General features: G+C 34.0%; 1 protein-coding gene across 5 annotated transcripts in view; it reads right to left on the reverse strand.

Annotated features, from left to right (window-relative positions):
• Positions 1 to 4,601: 4,601 nt before the first annotated feature.
• The window catches only part of ATG4C (autophagy related 4C cysteine peptidase), an 85,356-nt gene continuing 76,000 nt past the window's right edge, over positions 4,602 to 13,957 (reverse strand). For all 5 annotated transcript variants that reach the window (XM_058303467.2, XM_058303468.1, XM_058303465.2 and 2 more), the window contains one exon: positions 4,602 to 5,747. In XM_058303467.2, coding sequence (XP_058159450.1) covers positions 5,580 to 5,747 — 168 coding nt within the window. In that variant the 3' untranslated portion in view covers positions 4,602 to 5,579. The remainder of the gene's footprint in view (positions 5,748 to 13,957) is intronic.

Genomic DNA, 13,957 nt, shown 5'->3' on the forward strand with positions numbered 1-13,957 from the left:
AATGATATAAAGATAATAATAGAGTGGGTTGGGGGAAAAATACCTTGGTTAGTGGTAATATTTTGACAATGCTCTTTAATCAATAGTTAAAAAAGTTTAACAACAATGCAGGGTATTGGTGGTAGGGTGAGTTTTGTGAGTCCTGTATGAGGTTACATATGTTTGTTTTGTAAGTTCATAACTATTACTATATACTTATTGTTTATGTATATTTATGTATAAGTGATATACTTCAATAAATTAATTTGAAAAATTTTTGTTAATTAAAAATTTTTTTTAATTTTGAAATGGGAAGCAGATGTGGCTCAAGTGATGGGGCTTCCGCCTACCATATGTGAGGACCCGGATTTGATCCCTGAGGCCTCCTGGTAGAAAAGAAGAAGAGAAAGCATGCTTGCGCAGTGAGCCAGTGCCCACGTGGCGAGTGAGTGCCTGCGCGGTGAGCCAGTGCCTATACAAGTGAGTCATGCAACAAGATGATGACGCAACAAAAGAGAGACAAAGGGGACAGTCAAAGTGAAGCTCAGCAGAGACCAGGAACCAAAGTGGCACAATTGATAGGGAAACTTCCCCCACATCAGAGGTCCCCAGGATTGAATCCCTGTGAATCCTAGAGAAGAAAGACAAGAAGAGAAGACCAAAACAGAAACAGATACAGAAGATCACACAGCAAATAGACACAGACAGCAAAACCAGCAGGGTTGGGGGAGAGGGAGGAGAAGGGGAGGTGGTAAATAAATAAATAAATAAATCTTTTTTTAAAAGGCTCAAAATGCAACCTATTGAATGTTTATTTAAAGAGTAATGTAATGAACATAAAAGGGAATATAGAAAAATGTACATAATACAGTGAGATGGCAGAAGTATGGGTGGCTTTTCTTCCTATGATATCAATTTAAAGTACTGACAATAATTTATATATATATATTTCTCCATTTATACCCTCTGATCTAATTAGGCTTCTGACCATATACTATCCTGACCTGTTCCAATCTGTGATCATTCAAGTCACAGAACACATTTGTTTCCCCCTTAACCCTAGATCTAAGATCTAATTCCCCATCTCAGATTCATAAGTTATAATTTAATACAAGTGAACCGATTAGAACAGTGCTGGGTAAAGAGCAAGCAGTGTGTAAATATTAGCTACATGACTGCTACACTGCATAACTGTCAGGAGTGCCAGTCAAACAGTATACATTAAGAATAGTGCCTCCCTGGAGTTGTACAATGTGGCAATCCTACATCTACTTTCTGTTATCAGTCAGCATTTACTTCTTTCTAGTCCCTATATCCATTTTAAATCTTTGCAGCCTGCAAGCCTTCTTAATTCATACATTTTTATCTGTATCAGTTTACTATGGTATATTTGCCTAAATACACTCAAAACTTGCTGCCAATAACTCGTCCTTCAGCTTCTCAGACTTCTGTTGACTTCCAACTTCTCCTGTTTCTTTGTTTACTTTTCTCATGAAATAACCTCTTTTAGAACCCATGAATTCTCCATTTTTATTAATTTATATTTATGTTATATAAGTATAAAATACAGATATAGAGGAGTGGATGTAGCTCAAGTAGTTGAGCATCTGCTTCCCATGTATAAGGTCCAGGAATTGATCCCTGGTACCTCCCAGAAACAAACAAATGAAAAAATCAACTCTCCTTGGGTAGCGGATGTAGGTCAGTCATTGAGTACCTGCTTCCCATGTAAGAGGTCATGGGTTCAACCCCTGTACTTCCTAAAATAAAAAATACAATTATATATTTATAATAATTAAATTTTCAATTTTTAAAATAAGAGATAATTCTCTATATAATCTGTCATGATTTATTCTTAGATGACATCTTATATTTGGACTCTTGACTTAAAATAGGGGAAAATGAGTTTCAAAGTTTCTGGAATTAGGTTAAAGGGTAGCACAGTAAAGTAATTTTCTACCCAATAACAAAAATGTTCTCAGCATCTGATTCTAAAATCCATTTTTAACATATTTTCCTTATCATTGTGAGAGAAGTGAAATTTTATATCTGTAGTTGTGAATGTTTTGGGCCATTGCTTGCCACCAATAATGTCGAGAAAGATTGTAAAAAAGAAAAAGAGGAAAATGCTAACTCAAAAATGTGCCTGCAACACCAGCTCTAAATATAATATTTTTCAAAGTTTATTGGCAAGGAGAAAGTCTTTAAATAACCATGAAAGCCACACAAAAATGCTTAGGGTTTCTAAACTGATTTAAGATTCAAACTATAAAATGACATAAAATTTATATTTTTAAATCAATAGGATGTTTTCAATTTTTCCTGGTCTGATGTTTCACTTTCTCAATTCAGCACTTCAAAGTACTTGATCTAAATGCTCCAGTGAATAGTACTATTGAAATGTGTTTGATTGGCAATAATGAACCTACAATAAATATCACATGATAAATAATTACATTTTCAAAAATTAAAAATTTTTGAGAAAGGTATTTGCTCTTCTTCTATGAAAAATAATAATCCCTTATCCTTTCCAAGAAACTGTCCACATCATATATTCTGGATGTCTTGCTTCTACTACATCATTTTTTAAAAATTCTCAGTTTCCTCCTCATTTTATATGTCTATTTCAATAGCAATTCATATAGTGATTTAATGTTTTCAAAGTGTTTTCAATATCTGCCCTTCCTCTTGTTTCCTGTCTTTGGAAAATCCTTTATACTCTTTTTATGGTTGTTTATGAACATATAATCAAAAGTGAGATTAAAATGCAAGGTGTTGAGAGTGATCTGTGAGAAGCCAAGAAAAGGAAGTTTTTTTCCTAGCAGCAAAGAAATTAGCAGACAGAGAGATAAAAAACTAGATTTGTATAATTTGACCAGAAATAAAGTGCTTTTTGGCATGGAATGAAAGAAGATAACTAGAAATCTCCAAAAAGTAGAGACTTCTGACTTAAAATTGGATGAAAATGCAGACAAGTCATTTTTATTATTCTGTTTCTTTCATTCTTATAAAAACAGGATGGAATTAACATCTATACTTTTAAATGTATTTGCTCTCAGACAATGTTAAATCCTAAAGTGAATAGAACACAAGTGACCTTAGTTTTTAATCCTGTGAAGTTATTTTCTCACTAATACAGATTTAATGGGTTTGGTTTAATGTAAGAACAAAAACAATGGATACCTAAGGAAAAATTTTTTTGTATACATTTATACTATAAAGGATCTTTTCATTCACTCATTCAGCAAATGATGATTTTCAAGGTTGCCTGCTGATGGTTAATACGTTGACAAAACGGGATTCAAAGTTCAAATCTTATGGAGAAAGAGAAAAGAAATCTTCACCATCAAAAAGTCTCACCAAGAATTTTAAAAATTCATTTCTGAAATATTAATGGTAAAATCCAGTATCAAATGATGGGGGATCCTCCTACCATAATTCTAACAGAACACCCAACTTGGAATCTTGCCCTTTTTTATTTTACTTTCTTCCAGGCTGAAAGAGATCATTTATAAGCTTTACTTGACTAAGTTTACCTGCTGTCAGAAAAAAGATATCTGTGCTCAAAGCAAAGTTTGAAACTAGAATATACAGTCCTTCTATTCTAAATCTAGTGACGTAATTTTGTTGCTGCCTTCCCAATAAAAGATTAGCACAACTTTTGGCTAGCCATCTGCTGAAGATGAATTAGTGCCAAGAAAAATCCGTCAGCCCTTCTCTCAACTTCCATTCACTCATGCATTCATAAATATCACTGAATACCTTTTATGTACATATTTTAGGCTAACAATTTCTGATTATAAACATTTATTTCCAGTTATAAAAATGACTATATTGCAAGAATTTGTCTGTACAATAGTCTAAATTTTCAATATGATTCAATGTAAAGGAAGTTTCCGCCTTCTCTCACCTCAACTTTGTCTCATTCTAAAACCCTGCTTATAAATGACCATAGACATGCTGAGGAAATACCAGGATACTATCCTGTAACTCTAAGCTTTACATAGTTCTTGTAAGAAAACACTTACAATCAGTTCTGATCCATTTGAAGGTATGAGTGCTCTCATTTGATGTGTTTATTGTAGAATCCTGTAGAATACTGCAGCTGTGTAGGAACAACAAATTGCAATGGCTTAGAAGAGAGGACTGCAGTTTTTAAAATCTGGCATACTACCAACTTTCTGTTCCTACATTGCTTTGACATTCTAGGAAAATTAGTATTTGACTTAATTTGTACAAATTTTATCTAGGGTAAAGGAAACTTAGATATAAGACTATTTCACTTCAATAAACTAACCTCACTGGGAAATGTCAAATCTGATTTTTCTCATCAGGCATACTAAAGCAATCTGCTCACCCTCTATTTCAGTTTTGCATGCAACTCTAAATTTAACAAATAGCCTTTCTGATAGAAGAGATCAATGACTTAGATGATACACAATTTTATGTCTCTGTGATGTTACCTTTCCATTCTGAAACATGGAAGCTCCATAAAAAAGTTAATATTTTGCTTTCAGAGCAACAATATTATTTGCCTTATTACAAACAGAATTCATTTGAAACAATGATTTTTCAAATTAAAGGATTAAAATAATCCCAACACCAAAACCAAAACAAAAGCATTTTATGTTCTCACATCTTTATTAAAGTATTTTATAATCCTAGCTCAGTAATAACTCTTATTACCTTTATATCACAAATTTGCCTTTAAGAAACACATAATACCCTTAAGGCAGACTTGCCTTATAAATGGCCTCAGCGTCTAAACACCACTATACTGATTTATATTAATGGCAAAAATCACATAGAGCATGTATTGATGTCTTTCTTGGTACTTAACATCAGATTTTAAAAAGGCATAATAGGAAGAGTTCCCATAAAATTGCATTTTGAGATAGGAAACAAATACTTCCCCTATCTTATAATTGTCTTTATCTGGTTTGATTGGATGCAGTTACTATTCATAACATAACCTTTAAATTTGTGGAGAAAACCAATACTTTATATCCACTCCTTTTATGAAGGTTCAACAGCAAACATAACGAGCAGCCATTATAAAATCATATTGCTACATATTACCTTAGCTCACAATTCTGCTTATATAATTGTACGCATATCACAGCTAACCATTACTATTTAATATATTAAAATACATCCAAAAGTATCCTTTGGTTGCTTTAACAATCACAGCAAGCTGCTAAGCGGCATCAAAGATTGGTTCTCTGATCTTCTGGTCATTCGTACAAGTTAAAGCTTGGAACTATTTGATGATCCCCATCTTTGGACCTGTATCACAAAACCTCCAGGAAACTAGCGGCCTTGGGTATAAGGTTGAAGATAAGAAGACTTACAGTTAAGGTATAATTATCATTTGCAGAACTTAGGGAAATAGGAATGCAATCAGAATCACTCAATATTTATTAGAGACCAAGATTCATTAAATAATTTCCCTTTCAGAAAAATATCTTTAAAACTTGTATATTTTTAAACGTTCTTTTTTAAATGAAGATACTTGTGAAAATAAACCAATTTCAAGTATACTTGTGTCTCTTCATTTTTCCTCCTTCAGAGGAGTTCATTGAGCAACAGTGTGCTAATCTTTAAAGCAAGACAAACTCTTCTGTGCTCAATCTTTTGAATCTTTTCTTTACATCATCTGAGAAAAGGTCTTCTTCATTGGTTGTAGCTGATGAAAAATCATAGTCTCTGGAATGACCATTTACAAAAGTAAATAAGGGATATTTCTCCTTAGAAAAAACTTCCAGCATCTGCAACAGAAAGTACAGAAGAATCTCTTACTCAATGTGATAAATAGAGCATTAGGATCACTTGGCAAAATCTAACGTTTTAGCCCTTCTTGTTAGCATCCCTCTTGTTTCCATTCATCCAGGGCTACTGCTTTAACTGGTCTGACTAAAAGACAAAAATTTATCAGTATTATACAGTAATTTATAGCTGAATATATGTTTCTCTGTTAGAACTAGACCTCAAAAATTAAGCATGTGCTTATTCCTTCTCTACCCCCAAAATAAGCCTTCTGGTCTCATCAGTATGAGGGCATACTACATAATTACGTTGTGGTTTTCCTTTGGCAGTAATAGACAGAACAAAATGGTATCATGGCCTATGGTAAAATATTGTAAAAGACTGTTTGGTAGCATAATACAGAAAAAAGAGCATTAGACTGTGAAAGAAGCCCAGTCCTATTCTCAGTTCTATATCTTGCTTTGATGTGACTTTAGACAAATCAATCAACCTGAGTATCATCTACAAAATGGAAAGATATTCAATCTCCCTACTGCAGAGAATTGTTAAGAAGACCAAAAGAGATCATATAAATTCATTTAAAAAATAATTTTTGTTATGTAACATTTATGTAATCTAAGTATCCTTTAAAAAAAAAACTAAAAATAATTTTGGTCTTTTCAAAGATTCCTATATTTGAAAAAATATTTTGACTGGAATACTTTTGCAATAATCTAGCCAACATGAAAATCCATGATCTATTTTACAAATTAACACTACTAATATTAATATTGTTAATATTACATATTGGGCGGCGGACTTGGCCCAGTGGTTAGGGCGTCTGTCTACCACATGGGAGGTCCGCGGTTCAAACCCCAGGCCTCCTTGACCCGTGTGGAGCTGGCCCATGCACAGTGCTGATGCGCGCAAGGAGTGCCGTGCCACACAGGGGTGTCCCCCACGTAGGTGAGCCCCATGCACAAGGAGTGCACCCATAAGGAGAGCCACCCAGCGCGGAAGTGCAGCCTGCCCAGGAATGGTGCTGCACACACAGAGAACTGACACAACAAGATGACGCAACAAAAAAGAAACACAGATTCCCGTGCCACTGACAACAACAGAAGCAGACAAACAAGACGCAGCAAATAGAGAGAACAGACAACCGGGGTGGGGGGGAGAAGGGGAGAGAAATAAATAAATAAATAAATCTTTAAAAATATATATATTACATATTAATAATCCTGTGCCACACCATGCATATTTCCTTCTGAGACTGCATTACATAATTTGAAAATGAGAAAAGCAAAACCTAGAATTTCGTGGAGTAACCAACAACCTTTATAAACTGTCAATTTCAGATCCATTGACAAGTCATCAACCCATTCCAAAGCATTTTACATCTTTCTGTTACACAAATTCTATTTAAGAAATTGAAACAATTTTCATTAAAAAAAAGAATTTAAAAATTTGAATGAAGGATGTTTTGATAGAAACTTTTCTACCGGGAATCAAGTCCAAAAAAAAAAAGATTCTAAAAAGTTTGTGAGTTATAGAGAATGCTAAAAATATATCAACAGTATTTGATGACCATTACTCATAAGAAATTGATATAATTTGTTTTTTAAAAGAGAATTGCACACGGAGTGGCTATAGCTCAGTGTTTAAGTGCCTGCTTCCCATGTACAATGTCCTGGGTTCAATCTCCAGTACCTCCTAAAATATATGTGTGTGTGTGTGTGTGTGTGTTTGTGTGTGTGTATAATTGCAGAGATAAAAATTAAATTCTCCCAAAAATCAACATTTAGTTGAAGGATCATCCAATTCTTATATTATATATTATATTTACAGATTCTTTTGAAATGTGGCTAAAATAGTTACATGCAGCACAGAAATTCATTAAATTTAAAATATTTCAATGAGATGGTTATTATGAAATACATTTTTAAATGAATCAAAAGGAACTATTTTAATACAGTATGATTAAAAACTAGATATAATGAAAATCAGAGCCTATAATTATACTTTGTTCCAAAATACAGTGTTCAAATTTATTTTATTTACATTCTACCAAAAATAAGGGGGAGGAGAGAGAAATGACTAAAATGTGAAAAATAAAAAATAAGCAGAGAGGAGCTGGCATCTAATCAAGTGACTTCACCTTCAGCCAACTGCTTTGATGTAGCCCAAAATTGGTGCCATTTTATAATCATTTAAAACTTATAGGGAAGCAGACTTGGCCAAGTGGTTTGGGCATCCATCTACCACATGGGAGGTCCACGGTTCAAACCCTGGGCCTCCTTGACCTGTGTGGAGCTGGCCCACGTGCAGTGCTGATATGCGCAAGGAGTGCCGTGCCACACAGGGGTGTCCCCTGCATAGGGAAGCCTCACGCGCAAGGAGTCGCCCCGTAAGGAGAGGCGCCCAGCGCGAAAGAAAGTGCAGCCTGCCTAAGAATGGTGCCGCACACACGGAGAGCTGACACAACAAGATGATGCGACAAAAAGAAACACAGATTCCCATGCCACTGACAACAACAGAAGTGGACAAAGAAGAAGATGCAGCAAACAGACACAGAGAACAGACAACCGGGGCAGGGGGAGGGGATTTGATAAATAAATAAATCTTTTTTTAAATAAATAAATAAACCTTATAGTCATTCACTTGTAAAAGCCAGGATCTAATCAGCATATATCCACACTCTGTACCATTTTCAGATTAACATAGTAGAGTTTAACATTATCATCACTTCATTCTTTTTTTCAAGATAAAGACAGACATCACTGAGATCTATTGCCACAGGACTAAGTTGCTTATCAATGAAAGACTAAAATCTGTGCCCCAGAGAAAAATGTCAAAAAGTAACCCTCTACCCTTTAATTAGAAAATATCCCTACTTTTTTGCAATACGGGGTCTCTTAATGCATAATATTTATTGGTTTCAGGCTTTCAGAATTATTTTTCTAACTATTCTGAGTTTACTAAAAGTATTTTTAAAGGCTATCAAATGATAAATATATTAAAGGGTAGTTGAACTGAGCAAAAATATGTGATAATCTATCAATACTTAAAACATGATACAACACAGAAAAACTAATTTTAGGACATAAAAATGGAAGTGCCACTTGATGGAATAGAGGAGAGTATGGGCCATGATGTGAACCAATGTATATGAGGTGCAGAGGTGCCCAAAGATGTACTTACCAAATCCAATGGATGTGTCATGATGATGGGAACGAGTGTTGTTGGGGGGGGGGGGGGAGAAGGGGGGTGGGGGGGTGGGGTTGAATGGGACCTCACATATATATTTTTAATGTAATATTATTACTAAGTCAATAAAAAATTAAAAAATTAAAAAAAAAAAAAAAATGGAAGTGCCAAAGGAAACTTTAGAAATGATCTAGCTTACTCTAATTTTATAAATGGGAAAACTGAGATCCAGATTAGGTTATCTATGTGAGAAGATATTATACAAAAGAAAAGATCATGGTAAACTAGGATGTTTTAGGTATGGTGAGCTGACACAACAAGATGAGGCAACAAAAGACAAAAGGAAAATATAATGAGATACACAACAAAGCAGGGAGTGGAGGTGGCTCAAGCAATTGGGCATCTCCCTCCCACATCAGAGGTCCTGGGTTCAGTTCCCAGTGCCTCTTAGAAGGAAGACCCAGCACGCGGCAAGCAGACACAGCACATGTGGGGAGAAATAAATAATAAAATAAAACTTTTTTAAAAATTAGGATGTTTCTAACATACTAAACTGGGAGAATGTTAATTACCTAATATTAAGAGGAAAAAACAAAATATATTAACTCAAAATGGATCAAGGACTTAAATATAAGAGCTAAAATCATAAGGCTCTTAGAAGAAAACATAGGAGAAACTCTTCATGACTTTAGATTTGTCAATGATTTCATCACTATGACTCTAAAAGCATGAGCAACAAAAGGAAAAAAAACAGATAAATTGGACATCATCAAAATTAAAAACGTTAACTCATCAAAGGACATTATCAACAGAGTGAAAGGAGTGAAAGGGCAACCGACAGAATGGGAGAAAACAGTTGTAATCTATGTATCTGCTAAGAATTTAATATTGAGAATATATGAAAAATTCTCAGAACTCAACAACAAAAAGACAAATAATCCAATTTAAAAATGGGTAAAGGACTTAAGACATTTCTCCAAAGAAGATATACTGATAGCTAATAGGTTCATGAAAAGATGCTCAACATCATTAGGATGGCTATTATATACATATTTTTAAAAACCACACAGAAATAAGTTTTGGCAAGAATGCAGAGAAATAGGAACTCTCATACACTGTTGATGGGAATGCAAAATGTTGCAGTTGCTGTGGAAAACAGTTCGGTGGTTCCTCAGAAAGTATACAGAATTACCACATTCATCTTCTAGGTATATAACCAAAGGAACTGAAAACAGGAACTTGAACAGACACTTGTTCACCAAAGTTCATAGCAGCATTATTCCCAATAGCCAAAAGTAACCATCAGGAGATGAATGGATAAACAAAATGTGGTACACACCTACAATATTATTTAACCATAAAAAGAATGACATTCTGATGCATGCTACAAAATGGATAAACATTGAAACACTATGTTGAATGAAATAAGCCAGACAAGAAAGGACAAATATTGTATGATTCCACTTATATGAAATGTCTAGAATAAGCAAATATAGGAGACAGATTAGAGGTTACCAGGGGGCTAGCAGAAGGGACAAATGGGAAGTTATTGCTTAATGGGTGCAAAGTTTCTGTTTAGGGTAATGAAAAAGGTGAGATAATGATAGTGGTGATGGTAGCACAAAGTTACAAATGTAATTAATATCACTGAATTATACACTTAAAAAATGGTTAAGATGGGAAATTCTGTTACATATGTGTTACAAAATTTTAAAATTTTAAACAAGATATTTAGCTATATGCAAATTCCAATCTCAACTATATTAAAAGATTTTAAATATGCACTTAAAAATATTAGAAGGAAATACAAAAAAATTAAAAGTTATCTCTGAATGAAAGAATGGTGATTTTTAAATATTTTAGACTTCTATTTTTCAAACTTTCTAACATGTATTTCTACTGTAGTTAGGAGAAAAACACTATTTTTTAAAAGACACAAGATAATTTAATTTACTCTCTCATAGCTGCTTTTCAAAAAAGATTTCAGTTGTTTGATCAACCACTTTAGAATATACAAGTCTGTTGTATTTTATAAGACAACTAAAGATATATTGAAATTGCTTTATTATCTAAAAGGTAAATAAAAAATTTCTTTTCAGAAAGTCAATTATTTGATCATATTTTTCCTGTGTACCAAGTTGGCAGGTTTCAGAATTTACAAAGAAAAAAGTTGGAGGACAGAAGTTAGGCAATTTATTCCACCCAAAAGCTATTAATAATTGGAAGTAAGAACAGAAATAGAACCAGAAATGACCTCTTGTCACCAGGCCAAAATTTTTCCCACTAGTCCCTACCATTACACATGTGAAATCATGTCAATACAGAGCAGTCTATACCTATATGGTTTATATTCACCACAGTGAAGCTATATCTTAAGTAGGAGTTAGGTTCTAAAGTTAGCCCATATAGGAAAATAAAATATAGTCAAAATCAATTTAATCAAAATTAGCTTTGAAAAGCCCTCATAGTGCTCAAATGGAAGTATGCATAATCTTGAATATATAGCCCTGTTCAATAAAATGTATAAATGTACTATATTTATATGTTTGTGTGTGTGTGTGTAAATATATATATATAATGTATGGGATATAACAAAGAATACATATGGAAAAATATTTTCCAATTTTTTTACTATAAGAGCTCATGTAGTTGAATTCAAGTAAAATGACCATAAGACAAAATTCCACTCTCTTTGACCTACTCAATTTTAAATTCTTGTAACCTAACATTTACCCCTATCACTATACTGAAAACACTATCTTTTCTAGTCCTCAAATAAAAAGGTCTTTTATCAGTTCCTACTTTCCTGATATTTATACATTCCTTTCTTAAAATCTCCCCTGCCCCATTAACTTCTACAGTATTTTGGTTTTTTGGCTCTTTCTCTTTTCTGAACTATTTTTTCTCCATTTCCTTCACTGACACCACTTAGTCCCCAATCCCAAAATGCAGGTAAAAATGATCCTTTATCACCTCTCTATATATTAAGTCATTTTATATTCTTTCCAATGAAAATATTATCTACTCTCAATTTTGACTAGTTCCCCGATAATGATTCCAAAGTTGCAACTTAAAAACAATGACAGGGAAGCGGATTTGGCCCAATGGATAGAGTGTCTGCCTACCACATGAGAGGTCCAAGGTTCATACTCAGGGCCTCCTGACCCATGTGATGAGCTGGCCCATGCACAGTGCTGATGCACGCAAGGAGTGCTGTGCCATGCATGGCTGGAACTCCAGTTCTTGAGTTTGTACTGAAAAAGGTGGAATAAAGGCATGACAGCACTGAATCTATATCCCACTTTATGAGGAAAGCCAAAGTTTTCCCAGAAACTTCCAGCAGACAGTCACTTATATTTCACTGGCCAAAACTGTGTGTAAACAAAAGGGAGACATGAAAAACAAGCATTTGGGTAGGCATACTGCCAGCCAAAACAAAATTAGGATTCTCTTAGCAAAATAAAGGTGAGAGAGAGCAAATATTGAAAATGGTATACTAATGATGTTTGTATACCATTCAGAAATGAGAACAATGACAAAAAATAAAACAGGGTCATGCGATAAGGAAGGAGTGGGAGGCTTCTTTAGATTGCATTTTCAGAAAAGGTCAAGCTGAGACGTGAATGACCATAACCAGCCAGACCCAAAAGTTCGGGGAAAGGAGCTTTCCAGGCTGAGAAATCAGTTAGTGCAAAGGCCCTAGAATGTCAGCACACTTAGTATGTTCAAGGAGAAAGAAGAAGTAGGAGGCCAGTGTAGCTAGTGATTAGACAAAAAGGGGAAGAGTGGTATGCAAAAGCCAGATCACACAGACCCTTGTAAGCTAAAATAATGAGAGATTAGGTTTCATTGTTCTCATAAACATTCACCTCATCTTGTACCATAAACATATTCTAACATTCTACCTCAATGTTTCTGCTAAGGATGCTTCTGTTAGCTAGCTACTCTTCCTATTTCTTTTTTGATCATACAAACTCTACCAGTCCTTAAAATTCCAGACCAAGTTCCACTGACAACATGGAGTATTTACCAATGATCTCAGTTCACAGTGATTACTTCTTTCTCCAAAGTCCTATAAGTTTATCTAGTATAATGGTTACAAATATGAACTATGGAACCACACAATCTCTCTTAAAATGCTGGCTCGATACTTACTGTGTGACCCTGGGCAAGTTGCTTTATCAGATTGTGTCTCATTTCCCTTATCTGTAAAATTTTAGTAATGATAATTCCTAGCTCATAGTTTTTTTAATGAGAATATATATATATAAATACATGTACATGTATATTATATGTGTATATATACCCATACTCATAATTATATGTATGACATATATGTGTATATATATGTGTGTATAATATACATATAAGTTAATATATATAAAGCATGTAGAAGATTTCCTGGCATCTAATGTGCTATTATCATTATTGCCATTATCATAATATCAGTCTTCTGGCACTGATTAAACATACACTATTATTTCACTTGGAAAATATAATATATAAGGAATATCATCATGAACACAAGCCTGAAATACTCAAGTGTTTTCAGAAAGACATTTTTACCAGGATGGTGTTAGGTATGAGAAATTGTACACCTTTAGAAGAAATGGGAACGTTTGTCCTAGTGAAGGAAGCAGACTCATTCTCTTGTGCTGAGGCCAAGGAGTAAGTGACATGGAGACAGATTCCAACTCAATATCAAGAAAATCTTTTTTTTTTTAACAGTAAAGGTCTGTTCAAAAATTGTAATTACTACCAATGAGTTCACCATCAACTAAAATGAAGATTAGATAATCAATTGTCTGGAATAAGGATTGATGTATAAACAGAAGACTATAACATAGTGCTTATGAACACACTAATCTTGAGTTAAGCCTTCTAAGGAATGAATCTCAGCAGTCAATACTATTTATTAGTTGTGACTTTGGGAAAGTTACTGAACCTTTCCAAATGTAAGATTCCTTACCTGTAGAATGGAGCTAAGAATACCTACCTCAGAAGGTTAAATAGATTAAAAGAGAAA

The sequence above is a fragment of the Dasypus novemcinctus genome, chromosome 9 (genome assembly GCF_030445035.2).
Source record: "Dasypus novemcinctus isolate mDasNov1 chromosome 9, mDasNov1.1.hap2, whole genome shotgun sequence".
Taxonomy (NCBI): Eukaryota; Metazoa; Chordata; class Mammalia; order Cingulata; family Dasypodidae; genus Dasypus; species Dasypus novemcinctus.